The following is a 23,654-nucleotide window of genomic DNA, read 5'->3' on the forward strand; positions in this document are numbered from 1 at the left end:
CCCTCATGATAGTAAGTAAGTGTACCAAGTTTTAATGCAATAGCATTGATACTTACTGAGAAAAGTGGAACTAAACGCAAAACTTAACCAAAATTTTCAATTTTTTAAGTATAAAAAGGGCACATAATTCTGTCAAATTGCACGCCAGAGTTATCTAACTTTGCCTGCCCAGTCCCCTCATGATAGTAAGTAAGTGTACCAAGTTTGAATGAAATAGCATTGATACTTTCTGAGAAAAGTGGACCTAAACGCAAAACTTAACCGGACGCCGACGCCAACGCCAACACCGACGCCAAGGTGATGACAATAGCTCATAATTTTTTTTCAAAAAATAGATGAGCTAAAAAATAAAATTGGGGGGGGGGTGGGGGGAGGAGGGGGGGTGAGAGGGGGGTATAATGTGGGGTATGGTAATTTATCAGATGATGTTTAAAAAAAATTGGGGGGGGGGGTTAGAGGTTGGGGGGGAAGGGATTCTGGGTAGGGGCGTGGGGTATTGTTTGGGTGGAATCCATTGTGGTATTCAGTTAAGTGTTGTTTTGTCAAAGTAATAATAAAATGTGATCATAAATAAAGAAGTTATGGAAATTTAAGCAAAATGTTCAATTATCTAAGTGTAAAAGGGGCAATAGTTATGACAAAATGCTTGATAGAGTTGTCTGCTCTTGTTTATAGGTTGGGGTGATGTTGGTAAACAAGTATGCAAAATATGAAAGCAATATGTCAAGGGACAATGAAAATAAATGGGGTAGTACAAAAACTTTAACATTTGCTGCATATTCTAAGTGGAAAAGGGACCATAATTATGACAAAATGCTTGATAGAGTTGTCTGCTCTTGTTTATAGGTTAGGGTCATGTTGGTAAACAAGTATGCAAAATATGAAAGCAATATGTCAAGGGACATTGAAAATAATTGAGGTAGTTTAACATTTGCAACAAACGGAACGGAAACGCCGACGCCGGGGTGAGTAGGATAGCTCCACTATATATATTTCATATATAATAGTCGAGCTAAAAATTGATTATAAAAGTGATTTCAATATTACATTTTCAAAGGTTCAATTTGGATTAAGAGATAATTGACATGTTAAGATTTATTTTTAAAAATATTCTTTTTTGGAAACCTTTAATTGGCAATTTTCAGATCCCATTTGGGAAAAATAAACACTTTTGGCTATGGGTTTCCCTACCGGACCCGATTTGAAAAAAAATAAAAAAAATACCTGAAATAAAAAGTTGAAATCTTTAAAACAAACTCATGGCTAAAGTGATAAGATAATTAATATATATAATAATTTTCATAACAAACTGTAAATAACAAATTTTTACTGTAATGGCATCACCTCGTAAAATTAAAATAAATTCACATTTAATAGCAATAAAGTTAACAAGCAAAATCATAAACTTAATTAAATTTGTCACTTCTTTCATAATAATAAAACTTAATTGCACGAGTCGTGGTACAGATCATGTACAATAACCTTAAAAGAGCTGTCAAAGGAAAGCACTCTTTATTTTCTGTTTTTGTGTTTTCTATACTAAACGGTTTGTATAGTAGGTAAGTTATTTTAGCTATGAATTTATTATAGCTTTTATTATTTTCAAAATGTCCTATAAAACACATAAATCTTGATTTTGAGCAGACATCATTTTTCTATATTTATTATCACTGACCTTAACTGTTGACCTTGACTTAATATGCCCCACAAATGTGCAAACAAAAATCAGTTGTTGTACAATGTTTATAAGATCACAATCCTTAATCCTCATTGATAAATTATGCCACAACTAGAGCTCTGTCACAGACATGACGAATACCCCCACATACCACATTGACACAGAATATTTTGCATGTTGTCTTCACATAAAACAGCGGACACCATGCTCAATGTTTAAAATGCACTAAGTGACCTCGTGACCTAGTTTTTGACCCGGCAGGGCCCATGTTCAAACTTTCACATTATCTAGATACAACTTCTGACCAAGTGTGGTGAAGCTCGGATGAAAACTACTTGAATAAGAGAGTGGACACCATGCTGAATGTTTAACACACACCAAGTGACCCCGTGACCTAGTTTTGGACCCGGTATGACCCATATTCAAACTTGACCTAGACATCATCCAGATACAACATCTGACCAAATTTGGTGAAGATCTGATGAAAACAACTTGAATTAGAGAGCAGACCCTTAATACGGACCGACAGACAGACCGACCGACAGACAAACCGACCGACAGACAAGCTCACTCCTATATACCCGCCTAACTTTGTTTAAGGAGGTATAATAAAATGTCCATTTTCAGTAACAGTGATTTTCACTACACCAGCAATCAATTGTAATGAGGAATATTACGTTTCCATTCCTGAGACACTAGCTGACTTCAACTGCCTTCATAGTGAATAAGTCTAATAAATGAGACATTAGATGCCTTGTCAGACATATTGGCTTGAACATCTAATGGCCAAGGAACATGTATGTGGTGGAAACTAGAAATTTTGAATATTCGTAAATTTTCATTTTTATGTCCCCCACTATAGTAGTGGGGGACATATTGTTTTTGCCCTGTCTGTTGGTTGGTTGGTTGGTCTGTTGGTTGGTTGGTTGGTTGGTCTGTTTGCGCCAACTTTAACATTTTGCAAAAACTTTTGCTATATTGAATATAGCAACTTGATATTTGGCATGCATGTGTATCTCATGGAGCTGCACATTTTGAGTGGTGAAAGGTAAAGGTCATCCTTCAAGGTCAGTGGTCAAATATATGTGGCAAAAAATCGCTCATTTTATGAATACTTGTGCAATATTGAAGATAGCAACTTGATATTTGGCATGCATGTGTATCTCATGGAGCCGCACATTTTGAGTGGTGAAAGGTCAAGGTCAAGGTCATCCTTCAAGGTGAGAGGTCAAATATATGTGGCCCAAATCGCTTATTTTATGAATACTTTTGCAATATTGAAGAAAGCAACTTGATATTTGGCATGCATGTGTATCTCATGGAGCCGCACATTTTGAGTGGTGAAAGGTCAAGGTCAAGGTCATCCTTCAAGGTGAGAGGTCAAATATATGTGGCCCAAATCGCTTATTTTATGAATACTTTTGCAATATTGAAGAAAGCAACTTGATATTTGGCATGCATGTGTATCTCATGGAGCTGCACATTTTGAGTGGTGAAAGGTCAAGGTCATCCTTCAAGGTCAGAGGTCAAATACATGTATATGTGGCCCAAATCGCTTATTTTATGAATACTTTTGCAATATTGAAGATAGCAACTTGATATTTGGCATGCATGTGTATCTCATGGAGCTGCACATTTTGAGTGGTGAAAGGTCAAGGTCAAGGTCATCCTTCAAGGTCAAATATATGGGTCAAAATTGCTCATGTAATGTCACTTCTGCAATATTGAAGCTAGCAATTTTATATTTGAAATGCATGTGTATCTCATGGAGCTGCACATTTTGAGTGGTGAAGGGTCAAGGTCAAGGTCATCCTTCAAGGTCAAACGTCATATAGGGGGACATTGTGTTTCACTAACACATCTTGTTATGTATGAGAACTACGCATCATCCTTAATCAATTCAAAACTAAGGCCAAGGAACTGCTGGTCCAAGAGCAGGCAGGATTTTGAGCTGGGCAGAGAACATAATGGAACAGCTCTTCAACTGCAAAATCATCATTGAGAAACACCTTCAACACCAACTTGACCTCTTCCGCGACTTAATTGACTTTAATAAAGCTTTCAACTGCGTGTGGCATGATGGCTTATGGCATGTTATGAGAGGATTTAACATTGACAAATAGCTAGTGCAAGTCATCCAAGTCAACTCTACGGAAACGCCAGCAGTGCAGTACTTTAGCAAGGAGACTTCTTAAGGACATCAATGGGTGTCCGTCTGGAATGTCTGCTCTCTCCTGTCCTGTTCAACATTTTCCTTGAGAAGATATTGCAGGAGACTCTCAATGACAACCACGCCTCTATCTCAATCGGTGGAAGACCCATCTCAAACTTGAGATTTGCTGATGACATTGACTTCATGGGTGGCACCAGCAGTGAACTTCATGATCTCTTCAACAGACTATTATGAAAGAGCAAGAGCATACGGGATGGAGGTCAGCGCAGAGAAGTCAAAGATCATGGTGAACAGCACAACCAACACAAGTGCAGACATGAGCGCAACCCTGTATAAAGATGGTACTAGTACTGCTGAGGTCCGAATAAGAATTGCCATGGCGACAACAGCAATGGCCAGACTGAGCAGGTTATGAACAATCAGTTCCATCAGCTTCCCCACCAAGTACAGGCTCTACAAGTCCCTTGTAGTCTCCATCCTACTCTACGTCTGTGAGACCTGGACGCTTCAGGCTGACACAGAATGTAGGATACAGGCATTTGATCATAAATGTCTCTGAAGACTGTCCTGCATCTCCTGTACGGAGCACATGACCAACATGGATCAACAAGTACGTCTGGAACATGACTGCAACTCTTGTTGGTCCTCAAGAGCCCTTACTGGCAGCCATTAAAGGACGATCGTTGGCTTGGTTTGGAAACTCTCTGTGCAAGACTGTTCTCCCGAGCACGCTAGAGGGAGGTCAACATCGACGCTGTCAGAAGAAAATCTGGATGGATAATGTAAGAGTGGACATCCCTTCACATGAATGAATTACTTTCAGCAGCACAAAAAAGACCTGACTGGAGGAGGATTTCTGTATCGTCGCCCCTCATTTTACCCCCAATCTGCCAAACTGGTCAGATTGATGATGATGATGATGATGATTAGACACTTTTCCATAGAGGTTTAAATTGAAAGTCTAGCAAACTTTGACTCCAACTGCATGCATGTGTTGGTTAAAGTTTCTGCATCCAAAATGTTAATCTAAAACTAAAAATGCTTGACGTGTTTATTTTGGCACATGAACATAGTGCTCAAATTTCTAGTGCTGCAGTATGTGTAATTAAGGCAAATATTCCTCCATCAATTGTTTCTTAAGGCTCGTGAGACTGTTGACCAGATTCGTATGCAAACATCACACAAACAGCATTTTCATTCAAACAACCTCATACAAAACACAAACAGACATTCATTCATTCTTTATAAAAATAGCACATCATTCACAAAAAACAACCACATCAATAATCAAAGTACTGACTACTGGTGTGATGATGCTTTTGAAGAGGATGGATATAAAAGCATCAATTTGAGTTTATCTACATCACCACAATTGTGTGTGTGGGTACGAAAATTTTGGGTACGAAAAAAAATGGGTATGAAAATTTTGGGTACAAAAATTATGCCCCAAAAAAATTGGGTACAAAACAAATTTGGTTACGAAAAAAAATTGGGTACGAAAAAAAATTGGGTACAAAAAAAATTTGGGGGTACGGGGGAAGTATACCCGTGCGGAACTTGACCCATTCAGCGAAACTGGGAGGCGGGTTACATTCTCGATCAAATATAACAAGAAATATATTTAAAAAGATATTTGACGTGTACTTTCTGTACCACTTATCTTGAAAAAACATTCTGTTACAGTAAAACGTTTGTGGGTTATAACAGTACGCTACGTAGCAGATATATTCAAAACTTGACATGCTCTTTAATTACACAATGCTCTTTAATTTCACATGTATATCGAACCAAACTTTATATTTCTTTGTTTCCTTTAATGATGTTATGTGTACAGACGTGATTTCACATGCCCATGTGCATGAACATATAATTTTTCTCTTTGATTATTGTTTTTTCTCTAATGCAATAAGCTTAGGCATGTTTGTTCGTTAAAAACAGCAATAATTTCATGATGATTCCCGAAAGTAGGTATGAGCACATAGTCGAATACGACTTGAATTCGTGAGTTCGCCCATGAACACATGGTTAGGTTAACTTAATCTCCGCTATATGACCTAATATGTGTTTAAAACAGAAAACAATATCCAACAAACGAATGAATTATCAAACATAGTGTGTGCACTGATGTTGCTCTGTAATTTCTGTTTGAAAAGTGTATTAAATATACAAAATGAGAGAGCACGCAAAGAGCAAGTTTCATAAATGTTGCACGGCTATTATGCTGTTTATATACCATACTCGCTTTATCATTTACAAATGGCAGGTTCGAAATAACTCGTTTTCTTTACACTCATGGCGATCATGAGTGTAAAGAAAACGAATTATGTTGTTAATAATACACGTTTTCATTCGCAATTTATTAACAGAATCACAACAAATGTCAAATACAAAACAGAAAATGCATAGTTGTTTCATTGATCTATAAACATATAATGGATTGAATATTACTGATTTAAAATTAACGTTTTCAAACTATTATTATATCTTTTTCTCAGAATATGCTGTCCTATTTATAGCTGAGCTTCCTTTACCTTTATCAATGAAAACCAGCGAGGTATGCCGATTAGAAAAATCGAGCTATCTCAATCTGACTGGCTCGGTCTTTTATATAGGTCGCCATTGATTGTGAAGAATTTTTTCATGGTATGATAACTTAAGACAAGCTGCTTCGCAGCATCGTTAAAAATAAAATAACACATCGCGCAAAAAACTTAAAACCACACACATTCATTCTCACTCGGAACAATCTAATATATTCATACTCAAGATTGTAAGTACAATGTACTAATTAGCAGTCATTTAATAAGCAATAATCACAAACTCGGACATGTTTTCTTTTGAAGATACCCCCCATAATTATCCCCGTAAAACAAACCTTATCAACACCCTTATCAGTTTTCTTGCAGTGGGCCGCTTTTATCATATCAAAGGCAGTGACCGCTATCAGATTCTTTACCCGAAAAAAAGAGACACAAATAATGCTTTGTTTTTTTACTTTTCACGACTCGAAAAGACTGACATGTGTATAAGTTCAAACATGACTTTTGGAGTGAAATATACTGTCCGTTGGCCATTATGGACGATTGAAAATTACTCTCTAGTATAATATAGAGTGATTTTCGTCGGGGGGAATCAAGACTGACAGTTGTCTGCAATGGACCATTATTCTCAAGTGACTGTTAGGTCAGTTTTTACTGTAGTATGAGCTGACCCCTTAAATTTCTTCTCTTTTTGAGAGGGGGGATTTACAAACAAACAAACTTGCAAAGAATCCTTAGTGCCCTTAACCATACAACCTTTCTTGTGCAGTTGCTGTCGCTAGGCTCATCCCTTTACAGATTGGGCCCATACAAACAGCAATTATTTTCTTCATTTGACGTTTAAAGCAAATCCTACAAACCTTGGCAGCACAAAGACTGCGGAGGGAGAGAACACATCATCATTCTTCACCAAATCCACACTGTGCAGTGGCTCAGCCCAGTCACAATTAGACTTGTATCGCTTGGCGTAGACCGGTGTCTGCAGAGAAATGAACATCATAGACTGGGGTCTGCAGAGAAATTAAGATGCATAGACATGAGTCTGCAGAGCAATGAACATCATAGACTTGGGTCTGCAGAGAAATTAACATCATAGACTTGGGTCTGCAGAGAAATGAACATCATAGACTTGAGTCTGCAGAGAAATGAACATCATAGACTGGGGTCTGCAGAGAAATGAACATCATAGACTGGGGTCTGCAGAGAAATGAACATCATAGACTGGGGTCTGCAGAGAAATGAACATCATAGACTTGAGTCTGCAGAGAAATGAACATCATAGACTTGGGTCTGCAGAAAAATGAACATCATAGACTTGGGTCTGCAGAGAAATGAACATCATAGACTTGAGTCTGCAGAGAAATGAACATCATAGACTTGGGTCTGCAGAGAAATGAACATCATAGACTGGTGTCTGCAGAGAAATGAACATCATAGACTAAGGTCTGCAGAGAAATGAACATCATAGACTGGGGTCTGCAGAGAAATGAACATCATAGACTGGGGTCTGCAGAGAAATGAACATCATAGACTGGGGTCTGCAGAGAAATGAACATCATAGACTGGTGTCTGCAGAGCAATGAACATCATAGACTTGGGTCTGCAGAGAAATGAACATCATAGACTTGGGTCTGCAGAGAAATGAACATCATAGACTAAGGTCTGCAGAGAAATGAACATCATAGACTTGGGTCTGCAGAGAAATGAACATCAAAAACTGGTATCTGCAGAGAAATGAACATCACAGACTGGTTTCTGCAGATAAATCAACATGATAGACTAAGGTCTGCAGAGCAATGAACATCATAGACTTGGGTCTGCAGAGAAATGAACATCATAGACTTGGGTCTGCAGAGAAATGAACATCAAAAACTGGTATCTGCAGAGAAATGAACATCACAGACTGGTTTCTGCAGATAAATCAACATGATAGACTAAGGTCTGCAGAGAAATTAACATGCATAGACTTGGGTCTGCAGAGAAATGAACATCATAGACTGGTGTCTGCAGAGAAATTAAGATGCATAGACTGGTGTCTGCAGAGAAATCAACATCATAGACTGGTGTCTGCAGAGAAATGAACATCATAGACTTGTGTCTGCAGAGAAATTAACATGCATAGACTTGAGTCTGCAGAGAAATCAACATCATAGACTGGTGTCTGCAGAAAAATGATCAGTTTACTGGCATAAATACAGGACATCGTACTTCAGAGCCCATAATTTGTGAACCAATTCTTAGACTTTAGAATAAATAATAGACTAAAGACCAAGAAAATATTCTTCAGAGCTTGAATATATTTAGGTTTAAAATGATGCGTATGTCATTATAAAATTGTTTTAACCCTTTACCACTTAAATATGTTTTTTTCACACATTTGCAGTCCCTTAGAAAGTACAAGTTTATTAAAGACGTTTCTTACTAGATTCAAGTTTTAAATGCTTCATTTAGAGCCCTTAAATACTGATGAGCAGCAAACAGCATAAAACCTGAACAGACTGCGAGTAACTTGCAGGCTGTTCTGGTTTTATGCTGTTTGCACATAGACATTTTCACTTTGGCTCTGAGTGGGATAGGGTTAAATAAAGAAATTTGTTATAAAAGGTGTAATAATGTATGGTACACTTCACTTTGAAATAGTTATAAAGCTTAACAGTATTCAAAATATTATTTTTTTAAGTTTCAAAATTGGTTGGTGACTACAGGCCCTGCTAGATGTTTGCTTAGGAACGAAAATCATAGCATGTGTTCGTGTTGACTGAAAACATGTTAATGTTGCAGCAGAATATTGTCCCATGGGGTCAACTAACGATGTTATTCATTCCTCGCTCATAAAAAGGGAAGACATTGGTTCATTAAAAACAAGGGACAAAATTGTCACAAAACCAGGTTTTCATTGTGAAAAAAAATCTGATAAAGGGAGACAACTCAAACTGAACTTTTGAAATGAACAAACAAAATTAACCCCCTTTGTAAGTTTGTTTTAAAATAAATCTATTTTTAGTCGTGGCGACCTTGACATTGGAGATATTGACGTGATTCTTTCGTGCGACACACCGTCCCATGATGGTGAACAAATGTGCCAAATGATTTTAAAATCTCATAATGAATGACATATTTATAGCCCAGACAAGCTCATTTATGGCTATTTTTTACCTTTGAACTCAAAGTGTGACCTTGACCTTGGAGATATTGACGTAATTTTTTCGCGCGACACACCGTCTAATGATGGTTAACAAATGTGCCAAATGATTTTAAAATCTCACAATGAACGACAATTTTTATGGCCCGGACAAGCTTGTTCCGCCCGCCCGCCCGCCAGCCCGCCAGCCAGCCCGCCCGCCCGCATTCGCCAATCTAATAACCAGTTTTTTCCTTCGGAAAACCTGGTTAAAAATGGTGGTTTATGAGGTGCAAACTTTAAGAAAAAAATGCTGGGATATATCTACCTTTTCAAAATTACCCAATTTGGCTAGACAAATTTTTATTTGTCTACAGCTTTGTCTTCTAAAATTTTAAAACCCATACAAAAAGGCAGAATCAAGAAGATTTTTGCTCTTGTGATGGCTAAAGTGAACTTTACACCACAGGAAGCCTTGGTAGCTACTTTTATATATGAACTTTACATTCCTTGTTTATTTGATTTTGAAAAAGGATCTAACTACATGTCAATAAATTGCTGGAAAAAAATAATTGAAGACCTCATTCGGCAACTTTCAAATTCAATGTTTAAGATCTCTTCAAAATTGGAATTAAAATGGTCCATGATAACATTAAGGACAATTAAACACATAAACAAACTGAAGAATCAAGCTCTACCTGTTTCTTTATTGACCTGTTCAGTACCCGCTGGGACAAGGACTGGTTAAACCGGCTTGAGGGACTGGTTTCTGACAAGTCTTCCATTGGTGACCTGAAACATCCACAAAGGCAATTAAAAGACAATTGTTTAAACAGTAGCTTATGCATTTTTTAACTACCGTAGGTTTCCACGTATAGCGCGCAGTGTTTTACCTCCAAAATTCAAATTAAAAAGCTGGTGCGCGCTATACATTGATACAACGCTATCCTGGCTGCTAAATTGGTAAAAAATATGTTGTGTAATCCTAAATAATCAAAATGGCCGCCATGTTTTTTTCCAGAAAACTACCACCCTATAATCGTACAGACTAAGGGCCATTGTCGAAACAACAAGAAATCGCTACTGGTAGATATGAACGCGGAAGAAGAAGTTTTGGTCAAAAATAAATTTGTTTGAATAAACTTGCGGACATTTCTTTGTTTGTGTTTTTACACTTCTTTATTGATGAATTCCTATGGGGATTGTTGTCGACATTCCCGAAAGCAGGAAAGGATAGGTGCGAACGAGGTCTTTTTTGCGGGTAACGGTAGGTGTGAAAGGGGGTCATTTTGCACTTCGTAATTGGCAGATGTTATTGAGTAATATGTGCCACAACTTGTTAAGACGCTAATTGACATTTGAGACACTAATTGACACTTGAGAACATGAAGGTATGCAATTGCATTTTGTGTGTATAAATATTGAACGTTCAACAGTGGTGTACTCAACAACTGTATCCCTTCTCCCATGCGACATTCAAATTTACCGGTAATGCCCATGCTTTCCCCGAGGAAAAATCACATGATGTACACTAATTCTTATTTTCTCACGTTTTTCACGAAATGCACATGGACTGTTAATCTTTTGCTAGAAAATTACAAAATTGTCAGAAAAGTATAGTGCTATGCAACCCATGCTCCTAATCGTAATGACGCTTCCTATTTTGAATGCTTAATTAAGCTTTCCAATGCCCCGGATTATTGGATTGTGCAATAGTAAAATTGCGGCCATTTTCTGTCCGATTTGGTGATTTTATTGTCTTTAAATATTTTTTCTTTTTGCATTTAAAAACAGCCTGCGCGCTATACACGGGAGCGCGCTATACGTGGAAACCTACGGTAATCATATGTCAGAAAACAAATAGGAATATCAAAGAATCTGAATAAATAGCAGAGATGTCTATTTGGTTGCTCCAAATGATTTTGAAACAGAGAAATTTATTTTGAAATACAATTTAAATTCTGAAAATATTTGATAAATTGAAAAACTGTCAAAATAATACCTGAATCAAAAGCAACTTATTATAACCCTGGATTTACTGATTTATTATATAATGTAAACACATCCATGTTAATTGTATTTTCTCCTTAAAAAACATCTTTAGCATCATGCAGGTTAATTAATTTTACACCAGGTTTGTTTGTCCTGCAATAATTTATCTCCAAATCCCAAGAACAATTCTACTTTCCTAGAAAATGTAAGTAAGTGGTCCATACCCAAGAGGTGAAAAAGGGCTGAAATCATGCCAGTTATAAACACTACTTGTTCAACCTTAACCCTTTCCCACTCAGAGGCAAAGTGAACATGAATTGTGTTTGTGAAACACAATGCCCCCTACTGTGCCGCTTTGAAGCCATATATTTGACTTTTGACCTTGAAGGATGACCTTGACCTTTCACCACTCAAAATGTGCAGCTCCATGAGATGCACATGCATGCCAACTATCAAGTTGCTATCTTCAATATTACAAAAGTTATGACCAATGTTAAAGTTTTATGACAGACATACACATACAATGCAGACAGACAGACAGACAGACAGGTAAAAAACAATATACCCCCGATCATTCGATCCAGGGGCATAAAAAAGGCTATGTGCAAACTGCAAACAGCATAAAACCAAAACAACCTGCGAGTGACTCGCAGTCTGTTCAGGTTTTATGCTGTTTTCTGCTCATCAGTTTCTAGGGTAGGAAATGAAGCCTTTAAAGCTTGAATCTAGTAAGAAAGGTCTTTAACTAAATTTAACTTTCCAAGGGACGACAAACGCTTCTAATTATGTATCTAAGTGGTAAAGGGTTAAACGGTTTTTGCTCTTGAAAAAAGATTGTTCCCGACATGGCAGCTGTAGCTCACGTGACAGCGGATGGCAATGAAAATTAATGAACTACCGACATTCTGAGTGAATACCAATCTATTCTGAGGCGTGAACTGTTTAAATTAGCACACATCTTGGCTGTGTTCACTCCTTATTACCTTTGATATTTCTAATATGATTTAAGATGTATGATAACGACATTAATTATCCATTTTTTGTTTTAATTCATTTATTTTTTATTCATAACAGCATTTTAGTCTGCACATTTTGGCAACATTTATTTCGTCTTCATTCACCAAATGTCAGACTCAAAACATATGGCTACCGTTATTTTAATTCCATTATAAATAACAAATGAACATTTTTTTTAATTGCTGAATTAAATTGGTTTTGACATCCAAAGTTAAATAATAATGCACAAAACTAAATGTCAAAGAGCAAACATATGACAATTGTGCCTCAAAGAAGTGTATCAAATTGTTGAGTTTAATAACAGAAAGTAGAATTCTTATAATTTTCATTTTTATAAAGAGTTTTATGAAGTAAATTATTCCTGAATAATTGTACTTTTTGCACACAAAAATTGCCTGTTCCAAAAAAAAAAAAAACTTTTGGGGTCTCCCAAGATTCGTTCCTGTGAAGTTAAATGAAAATCTGCCACAAGTTGTACAAGACATCATTGGAAGTCTATTGTTGAGAAAACATGATGACAGACAGCAATCTACCACAATGAGCTACACAAAATGTAAAAAAATAAAAGATGCATATTTTGTTACTATGATTGAGTATTTTAATGACCATTGAAATAACTTTAATATATCAGCATTTTCATTGCTCAGAGTATTTGTCTATGGTAATTTTCATAATAAATTTTAAAAAAAACCACAATGAAGCTACTCAAGGTTATTTACACACAATGATTCTATTCACAATTGACAGAAAAAACCACAATTTAATTATGTCAATTACTTAATTTATTATTAAAATCTTAATTAAAATACTAATTTTGGATGCTTTTGCCCAAGTATTACAAGGTCTAAGATTTGATTGGCTGATTTAAATGAAACGTCACAAATGATGTTGAACAAATATAAATGCTGGGTCAGATTTTCTAATTATAGTAAATGACTGTTCAGGCAAACCACATCAAGTTTATTGTCCTTCCTGTACAAAAATAGAAACAAAACAGTAACCAAAACCATGATTCATTCATAGTATGATTTCATTGTAACTTACATGTATTTCTTGGGCCAAACCAAAAGTGTTGCATTTGTCATCAAAGCAATTTTAACTTTTACTGCCACAATAATCATCTATAACAGCCCAATGGTGTAATCTCTTCAACATACATGGTTAAACAACAATGTTGTGTACTTTGGTACAATTTATTAAGAAGTGGCAAGCTCTTTGCAAAACTTGGTCTGTCTGTCACTGTGTGTTGTTGTGTGTCACTGTGTGCCACTGTGTGTCACTGTGTGTTGCTGTGTGTCACTGTGTGTTGTTGTGTGTCACTGTGTGTCGCTGAGTCTCGCGGTGTCTCACTGTGTGTCGTTGAGTGTTGCTGTGTGTCACTATGTGTCTCTGCATCACTGTGTGTCACTATGTGTCTCTGTGTCACTGTGTGTCACTATATGTCCATGTGTCACTGTGTGTCACTATGTGTCTCTATGTCACTGTGTGTCACTGTGTGTCGCTGAGTGTCGCTGAGTGTCACTGTGTGTCACTGTGTCTCACTGTGTGTTGTTGAGTGTCGCTGTGTGTCACTATGTGTCTCTGTGTCACTGTGTGTCACTGTCTGTCTGTTTGCACATGGAGTCCACAGGTGTCAACTCGCAACTGACCAGTGAGCTTTTACGAATTGTATGATGGAAAATACATAGAACTAAATTTTAATTTTGTGTGAACATGTGCTTGAGATGTTTTATTAATTATTTGCAAAACTTTCATACTCTCTAAATAAGTTATTGGTTGGAATTCACAGTATTACAGCAAAACAATCACTCTTTGTAACATTTAAATCAATTTTAAAATGTTTATCCATTTGTTTTGCTACGTAAAACAAGAGATGTGTTTGTCAGAAACACAATGCCCCCTTATGCGCTGCTTTTGTTTTTTTTACCTTTGACCTTGAAGGATGACCTTGACCTTTCACCACTCAAAATGTGCAGCTCTGTGAGATACACATGCATGCCAAATATGAAGTTGCTATCTTCAATATTGCAAAAGTTATGACCAAAGTTAAAGTTTTGTTAAAAGTTTTGGGACACACACACACAGTGACACACACATACAATGACAGACAGGCCAAAAACAATATACCCCCAATCATTCGATCCAGGGGCATAAAAACGTTTTTATCTCAGATGTAAATGCTTGTTTACCTATCAATACAGGTTATAGAAAGTACAGCTGCATAGCAACCTAAGTTTACAATGCAGTTCATTAGCAACTGCAGAAAGGTCATGAACACATTCAAATTGATTCACTAGGGATTTTCAAGAGCTGTCAGAAGACAGCGCGCTCGACTATTCGAGTGCTTGACAGTATAACGTAAGCCATCATGGGATATTTTTCATATTCAATAATTTATTAGACGATCTTTCAAAAATAAAAAAAGGAAAAAAAAAAAATTTCGGGGGGTGGGGGGTTGAGAGGGGGTATAATGTGGGGTGTGGTCAGACGAAGAAAAAGGAAATCATTAGAAAAAGGAAAAAAAAAATCTTTTTTTGGGGGGGGGGCTAAGGGGGGAAGGGGGGAGTGAGAGGGGGGTATAATGTGGAGTGTGGTAATTTATAAGATGATGTTTAAAAAAGAAAAAAAATTGGGGGGGGTGGTAGGGGGGGGTGAGAGGGGGGTATAATGTGGGGTGTGGTTATTTATTAGATGTTGTTTAAAAAAAAAATTGGGGGGGGGGGGGTTTGGGCGTGGGGTATTGTTTGGGTGGAATCCGTTGTGGTATTCAGGTAAGTATTGTTTCGTCAAAGTAATAATAAAATGTGATCATAAATAAAGAAGTTATGGCAATTTAAGCAAAATGTTCAATTATCTAAGTGTAAAAGGGGCCATAATTATGTCAAAATGCTTGATACAGTGGTCTGCTCTTGTTAATAGGTTGGGGTGATGTTGGTAAATAAGTATGCAACATATAAAAGCAATATGTCAAAGGATATAGGAAATATTTGGGGTAGTACGCAAATATTGATAAATCTAAGTATAAAAGGGGCAATAATTATGACAAATGCTTGATAAGAGTTGTCTGCTCTTGTTTATAGGTTGGGGTGATGTTGGTTAACAAGTATGCAAAATATGAAAGCAATATGTCAAGGGGCAATGAAAATCAATGGGGTAGTACGAAAACTTAAACATATAGCTCCACTATATATATTTCATATATAATAGTCAGGCAAAAAATGGATCCATAACCAACAATAAATCTTCAGTGAAAATTCTTGATTAAGCAATTAAACAAAGTGTGACTTACATCCCTGATATTTATTCTCGTGGAGGCACTTCATTAACTATAAACAATACAAAATGTAATCTTTAAAATTCTAAAGCAGAAATTAACAAATTTATAATTCATAACATCTGACATTCAATTGTGACCTTCTGACCTTGACCTTTCTCCAAGGAGCATAAGAATGAAACATATCACATCTTATAGTGATTATAGAAATAATAACAGGAAAAAAAGAGAATGAAAACTCAAACTTATTACATTTGAACTTTGATTGTGACCTTTCTTTCAAACAGAAACATGTGATTTGTAGCAACAAATTGTCTGGTCATGGGGCATAATCCAAAATTACATAGATTCTATTACATCCTCCAAGGTATTTAATAGTCATACAGAAGAATCTAAAGATAAAGCACTTTGAACTTGAATTGTGACCATAAACTTTCACAGAGGAGGATGGGATTTGCCTGCGCCAAAAATCATCTGGTCATGGAACGTAAGAAGTTATATACTTCCAGGCATTTAAAAAAATATATTAGAAACATAATGCATGAACTACGACCTTGAATTGCGACTTTGACCTTTAAGCTAGGAGCAGGGGAGTTATAGTCTCGTCATGGTGAATAATAATCTGAAGTAATATTGAAATCCTTCCAGGATTGTTAACGCTACAGAGGAAACTAAAAATTATGACAATTGATATTCAAAGGTGACCTTGACATTGGACCAGAAACATGGAAGCTCTTCACCAAATATTGTCTCTGAGCATGGGGAATAATCATCCAAAAAATATTTTCAAATCCTCGCAAGGATGTATAATTTTCAGAGCAGACACAAATAATGGACATGGAATAAAAACACAGCCAGACTCACATTCACCCACACAAAACACTCCACTCACCAATAGACAGACAGTGTTACTTCTATATGCCCTTAACTGCCAGGAAAAAGTAAAATATACATAATACTTAGATATAAAAAATGGGCTAATCTGTGGGAATAGCTGTCCAGTGGAAGGATGCGAGAATTAGGATCAGGATCACTGGTTCAAACCTAAGCAGGACCATGGACTTTTTGGGCGCCCACAAATTGCTCTTCTCCATACTGGTGTATAAATGCGTGCCTGTGAGGGAAAAAGGCCTCATTTGCAAGGCTGTAAACTGCGTCAAGAAATAATGGACATCTTATGACACAGTAATCGGGCGTAAATGTTAACTCCACTAAAGATGTGCATGCATGTCATTTATTTTTTATTGTAGAAAATAAGTTTAATAACAAAAGGGACAAATGGTTTCCATTTGTTTTCAAATAATTCATGCCATGGTTTGGTATTTGCAGTGAAAAAACACCTGAAATTTATCAATGAATGCAAAAAAAGTTTCTGCAGCTATTTTAATGTAATTTATAAATATCAATTATTCAAATTTATGAATATCTCAAAATGAACAATTTAAAACACTCAATTATACAAACAAGTTAAAAATTTCATTGATTGCTAAAATGTGAATGTTATTTCAATGCAAAATTAATGGCATAATATGAAATGCATCTTATTATAAGTTACATTTAACCAAATTTTGTAAAATGAATCAAACCTCTTTTTTTAACACACAAACATAATTTTACAGTATCAACAAGAGCACCGCATAACGGGTGCCACGCTCGGCTGCGAAAGCTTGTCAGAATTTATTTTTTTTGGAGGTCAAGGTCATTGTGACCTTGACCTTTGACCTAGTGACCCAAAATGGGTGTGTCATGTAGAACTCATCAAGGTGCATCTACAAATGAAGTTTCAAAGTTGTAGGTGGAAGCACTTTGATTTTAGAGCGAATGTTAAGGCTTATGTTAAAGTTTTATATTAGAGGTCACAGTGACCTTGACCTTTGACCTAGTGACCTAAAAATGGGTGTGGCATGTAGAACTCATGAAGGTGCATCTACATATGAAGTTTCAAAGTTGTAGGTGGAAGCACTTTGATTTTAGAGCGAATGTTAAAGTTTGATATTAGGTGGGGGTTTTTTAGGGTCACAGTGACCTTGACCTTTGACCTAGTGACCCAAAAATGGGTGTGGCGTGTAGAACTCTTCAAGGTGCATGTTCATATGAAGTTTCAAAGTTGCAGGTGGAAGCACTTTGATTTTAGAGACAACGTTAAGGTTTTAGCACAACACCTACGGCGGACGGCGAGCTGGATATGACAATAGCTCGGGTTCTCTCCGAAAACAGCCTCGCCAATAATATATTAGAATATGATTCAGCTTTCAGAAGCACTTCCTAAAATGGCATTTGATGATTGCTTGATTTTGTAAAGGTACATACCATTGCACATCCCAATGGAAAATGATCAGCAGCAAAATTTATATTCAAGATGTTTGTCTTAGTTTGTGTTTGGTCTTTATTTGTTAAAGATGTTTATATTAGTGATTTGTCTGGTGAATGTCCCTGTTTAATTCTTGGTCATTTGAAAGCAGCATGTAGGGCCATATTTGCTTTTTGTTCGTGTTATATTAACCCTTTGCATGTTGGGATATTTGTCGTCTGCTGAATTTCTAAAATTATCATTTTCTTCAAAGACCACTATCAGAATAGCAAACAGTTTGGATCCTGATCAGACGCCACGTTTTGTGGTGTCTGATCAGGATCCAAACTGTTTGCAAAGGCCTTTAAAATTCAGTTCCAGCGCTATAAGGGTTAAGACATTCAGCCTACAGTCCCGAACCAGCTCATATTTTATTCCATAGTTTATAGCCTGGAGAAAAGTGTACTCAGCCAAACTATAAATTATAAATTGTGTTATCTGTTATTTCATATTAAACAGTTTGAAGCCATAGCATGAAGCAAAATCATCTCTAATTTTAACAAATAATACAATACAACCTACTCAAAATGTGCGAGCAAAGGGAAAACGTCATATACTTTGACAAGCATGAAATATCAGTTATTATCATGACATCTTTGATGTGATACGTGTATTGAAGAAAATGTTAAGTTTATCATAATTCTATAAAAAATTGTTTATTATTAATTTTGCTTTAAAATTATAATTGACAACGTAACATTAAATGCAAATTAAAAAACATTAAATAAAAAATTATCATTATTTATTTGGTCCACCAATGAAAATGATCATACATGTACTTAAGTAAAACAAATAATGTATTAATCAGCCCAATAAAAGTCACAACATACATAATTAGAAGCAATTTATGGCTGCATCTAAGGTTAAATTTGACCACAAATGCTGCTATCATCCATCAAATGGGTTTGGCTTAATCAGTGCATTGCAAGAGGGACTGAAGAAACCTTTGCACACCTGGCAACTGTAAAATGAAAGTTCATGAATATCCAGTTTACACCTTCACTCACCTTTATCTAAAACTTCCATTTCATAAATTTTACACCTACTTTATGTGATAGCTCTTATGTAAAACTTCCATTCGATGAATTTTACACCTAGATTACCTGGTAGCTCTTATATAAAACTTCCATTTTATGAAGTTTACACCTAGGTTACGTGGTAGCTCTTATATTAAACATCCATTTGATGAAGTTTACACCTAGATTACATGGTAGCTCTTATATAAAACTTCCATTTCATGAAGTCTAAACCTAGATTATGTGGTAGCTCTTATATAAAACTTCCATTTTATAAAGTTTTCACCTAGTTCAATTGGTAGCTACTGTATGAAATTTCAGGTGCATCACGTTTACCCCATAGCTCAGAGGCAACTATTATGTGAAACTTAAGAAACTTCGTTTTACCTTCAGTCACCTGGCAGTTATTATATGAAACCTTGTTTAAACCTACGCTAAGGCAAATGTTTTTTTGGCTAACTTGGCTAACTTCATCAATTATTTGCAATTACTTTTCTAATTTTCTAATTATCCCGCTACATTTAACAAGTAAGAACACTTCTTTTCCTGCAGACAGTTCTTGGAAAGCCACATGACAGTCACATTTAATTGAATCATTTCACAAAAAGTATGAAATTTTATGAAAGATGAACATGATATTTCAATTAATATTTTTAGCAGTGGATTTTGCTGCACAGATTAAAAATGCTGTATTAAATACACACGGATGCCTCTGTCTAGAACTTTGATTTTTTTTAAATAAAACTGCAACCAGCCTTGGACCACACACATTAAGAACATGCTTTTAGGGCGGGAAACAAGCTCGGTGATGCATCATTTTACAGTGGGCCACATGAAAAAATTCTGTTCTGAGGCTATTTGTTCAGTATGTGTGTCAACTAATTGCTGGTGCATATTAACTGTTGACACAAAAATTCTATGATTTTCACATAACTACTGACATGAGAAATAGGATAACATTGCATTCAACAGTGTGCATAAAATGTCTTAATATCATTAAAATCTTGATTTGGTTATTTGTATGCACACCCATGAATTTTAAAGAACACCTTTTCAAGTATTTACTATCTGTTAAAGTTTGAAAATTCCAGTTTATAAGTTAAATTCCAAATTATCAAGTTTCAATGAATTTTTTAACCAAGAACATTAACTATGACTTTCAGGTGTATATGGTTTCATGACTAACCATGGAGCTGTAAATACTCTGTAACAACTATAAAGCCACCCTAATACTTTGTTCACAACTATTAAATGTTACACTGAAAGTTAACCCTTTACCACTTAGATACCTATTTTGACTCATTTGTAGTCCCTTAGAGAGTTTTATTTAATTAAAGACCTTTCTAACCAAATTAAAGTTTTAAAAGCTTCATTTCCAACCCTTATATACTGATGAGCAGCAAACAGCATAAAACCTGATCAGACTGCGAGTTACTCACAGGCTGTTCTGGTTTTATGCTGTTTGCACGTAGCCATTTTCGCTTTGCTTCTGAGTGGGAAAGGGTTCAATTTACCTGAACTGGGACATCACGGAGGGGAATCTCAGGGGAGTGCGCTGACTGGAGTAAATGTCTGTGAGATGGTCCAGTGTGCACATGTCTTCGTTCACTGTCGCCAGTTTATCCAGCAGCCTCCGCAGTGCCTTTCTTGCCCGTCTGCTGGTCAGGGATCCTCCATTAGAGGCCGTCTAAAAAGAAAAACAACCAGCTTTTGAGCACAATATGAAGGAACAATATTTTTACTGACAGCCCGCAAAATGTATTCTATTTGAGACTAAATTATGTCTCTTTCATGCATAAATGGTTGTCATTTTATAATTCTACTTTAGCATCAATAGACTTAGGTTGAAGAGATACTCTAGAGACCTTAGAAGAAACCTTACTCTATTGGGTCTAGTTGAAGTACCTGAGAAAGCTCTCTTAAGTGGGCTTTGTACCCAGGTATTTTCAGAGGTTTTTTCTTCATTTTGGGGAATGGGGCTTGGTCCTTTTGGATTTGGAAAAAAATGCTTTCTCTTGACAAAAGTTGGGAAATTGGTGTTTGCTAACAAATACTTTAAAATTGAAAATAAGTGTTTTCAATATTATATTTATAGAGCTAATTATGGAAATGAATAAAATGATCAAATTTGACCTAATTTCTTTTTTTAGAATCTTTTTTTTTTGACCCTGCATGACCCATATTCGAACTTGACATAGACATCATCTAGATACAACTTCTGACTTGAATTAGAGAGCGGACACCATGCTCAATGTTTAAAACGCACTGAGTGACCCAGCGACATAGATTTTGACCTGCCATGACTCATGTTTGAACTTGGCCTAGACATCATCTAGATACAACTTCTGACCAAGTTTGGTGAAGATCGGATGAAAACTACTTGAATTAGAGAGCGGACACGGACCGACCGACAGAGAAGCTCACTCCTATATACCCCCCTTAACTTCGTTTAGTGGGGGTATAATTATAGGCAGTCATTTGTGAAAAATACAGACTTTTTGACATTGGGATAGGGAACCATTTACATCCCTTATATTAATTTTTTTGTAAACACTACTTTCCCTTCCAAATACATCATAAGAATCAAAATTCCTGGCTATTGAACTCAATATGTCGGCTGAAAAAATATTGACATGTTATTTATTGCATCAAAGTATGTTCATAAAACATTATGAATTAATAACCTTTAAAAATGATTTTCACTCAAAAATCATCCCATAGATCTACTTCTTTATTTCTGGTTAAATAATTAAATAGTTTATAATGGCATTGTCTTAACGTTCATTATAATGTGTTACTAACACTTTCATTATTAAACAATAATTTTATTCTGCTATAGCCTTAAATTTGTCTGCAACAGCCTTAAATTTGTCACCAAACTATGATGAATTTCTGATTTCTGAACACGCCAAATGTTTCAATGTTACATTTCATGGTAAAAGGGAGGCCATCCATATTCAACACATCAATTATTATTACTGATTAAGCTCCCTTGAAAGAAAAATCAAATTTTAAATTTCATCAAATAAAGTACATGTCGTTCTGTTTGTAGTTGTGCTTCATCTTATGTCTGATTCAGGTATTGAAGCGTATTAGGCAGTATTATTATATGTGTGTTAACTAGCAACCAGCTTGTTTGCATGATAAGTTGATAATCAAGTATTACTTTTAATGACGTGACAACTAGCAAGAGGACTAGTACATAACTGTTCCATGTGTAAACAAGCAAACTGGAATATTTTTCAGAAATGGCAACATGCAAGAGATTTCAAGCAATCAGCTAAAATGAGTTTTTTTCATTTGCTGACAATAAGCAAAAGACTACTTGTTATGTACCAAAACATGCTTCCTTGCCAGGTGTAAAAATAAGCAAAAGCTTTTGACAAGCAAACAGTGACTTCCTTTTCATGTACGACAACAAGCAAAAGAAATACTCATCAGTGTGTCAATAAGCAAACATAACTAATTTTCAGGAGAGACAGGAAACAAAAACACTTCTTGTTAATGTACGAATAATAATTTTTTAAACAACACTTTAAGACTTTTTCTTTATAATCCAACATTCAAATCTGACAACATTTTTTGTGAGACAAAAGCAAATCAAATCCTTGTGTGTCTGTGTGTCAACAAGCACTCATTAGTTTATTCTTTCATATGACAACAAGCAAAACTACTTTAAATAGCACAAAAGACTACTTTTCCAAGCGTCAACTGAAGCAAAAGATTTGAATCAGCAAACAAAACTATTTTTTCCAGTCAAAATACTTGCTCTACTTCCTTTTTATATGTGACAATATGTAAATCATGATTACTTAGCAACTTTCCAGTTGTACCCACACACAATCATGAACACTTGTATATGCACCAAGAATCAAATAGGAGCCTTGTTCTGAAACAAATTTGCATAAAGTGTCTTCCCAGAGTCATGTGCATGATGGGTCTTCCCAGATTGTGCAGTCAGCAAAGGCTAACCTGAGATGACACTTTCCCAGATTGTGCAGTCAGCAAAGGCTAACCTGAGATGACACTTTCCCAGATTGTGCAGTCAGCAAAGGCCAACCTGAGATGACACTTTCCCAGATTGTGCAGTCAGCAAAGGCTAACCTGAGATGACACTTTCCCAGATTGTGCAGTCAGCAAAGGCTAACCTGAGTTGACACTTTCCCAGATTGTGCAGTCAGCAAAGGCTAACCTGAGATGACACCTTCCCAGATTGTGCAGTCAGCAAAGGCTAACTTGAGATGACACTTTCCCAGATTGTGCAGTCAGCAAAGGCTAACCTGAGATGACACTTTCCCAGATTGTGCAGTCAGCAAAGGCTAACCTGAGATGACACTTTCCCAGATTGTGCAGTCAGCAAAGGGTAACCTGAGATGACACTTTCCCAGATTGTGCAGTCAGCAAAGGCTAACCTGAGATGACACTTTCCCAGATTGTGCAGTCAGCAAAGGCTAACCTGAGATGACACTTTCCGCCATTACATGATTTTTGAT

At 36.2% G+C, this 23,654-nt stretch overlaps 1 protein-coding gene and 1 long non-coding RNA gene across 4 annotated transcripts in view; both read right to left on the reverse strand.

Annotated features, from left to right (window-relative positions):
- Window positions 1–23,654, reverse strand: part of LOC127874166 (PCNA-interacting partner-like) — a 68,323-nt gene that overhangs the window by 22,396 nt on the left and 22,273 nt on the right. For all 3 annotated transcript variants that reach the window (XM_052418363.1, XM_052418364.1, XM_052418365.1), the window contains exons 10-12: window positions 20,676–20,848; window positions 10,211–10,304; window positions 7,252–7,370 (exon numbers count right to left, since the gene is read on the reverse strand). In XM_052418363.1, coding sequence (XP_052274323.1) covers window positions 7,252–7,370; window positions 10,211–10,304; window positions 20,676–20,848 — 386 coding nt within the window. The remainder of the gene's footprint in view (window positions 1–7,251; window positions 7,371–10,210; window positions 10,305–20,675; window positions 20,849–23,654) is intronic.
- Window positions 23,105–23,626, reverse strand: LOC127874176 (uncharacterized). The gene is made up of 4 exons (XR_008046682.1): window positions 23,530–23,626; window positions 23,410–23,485; window positions 23,222–23,365; window positions 23,105–23,177 (listed from the first exon to the last, which is right to left on the reverse strand). It is a non-coding gene; the product is annotated as an uncharacterized LOC127874176 (long non-coding RNA).

This window comes from Dreissena polymorpha, chromosome 3, assembly GCF_020536995.1.
Source record: "Dreissena polymorpha isolate Duluth1 chromosome 3, UMN_Dpol_1.0, whole genome shotgun sequence".
Classification (NCBI taxonomy): Eukaryota; Metazoa; Mollusca; class Bivalvia; order Myida; family Dreissenidae; genus Dreissena; species Dreissena polymorpha.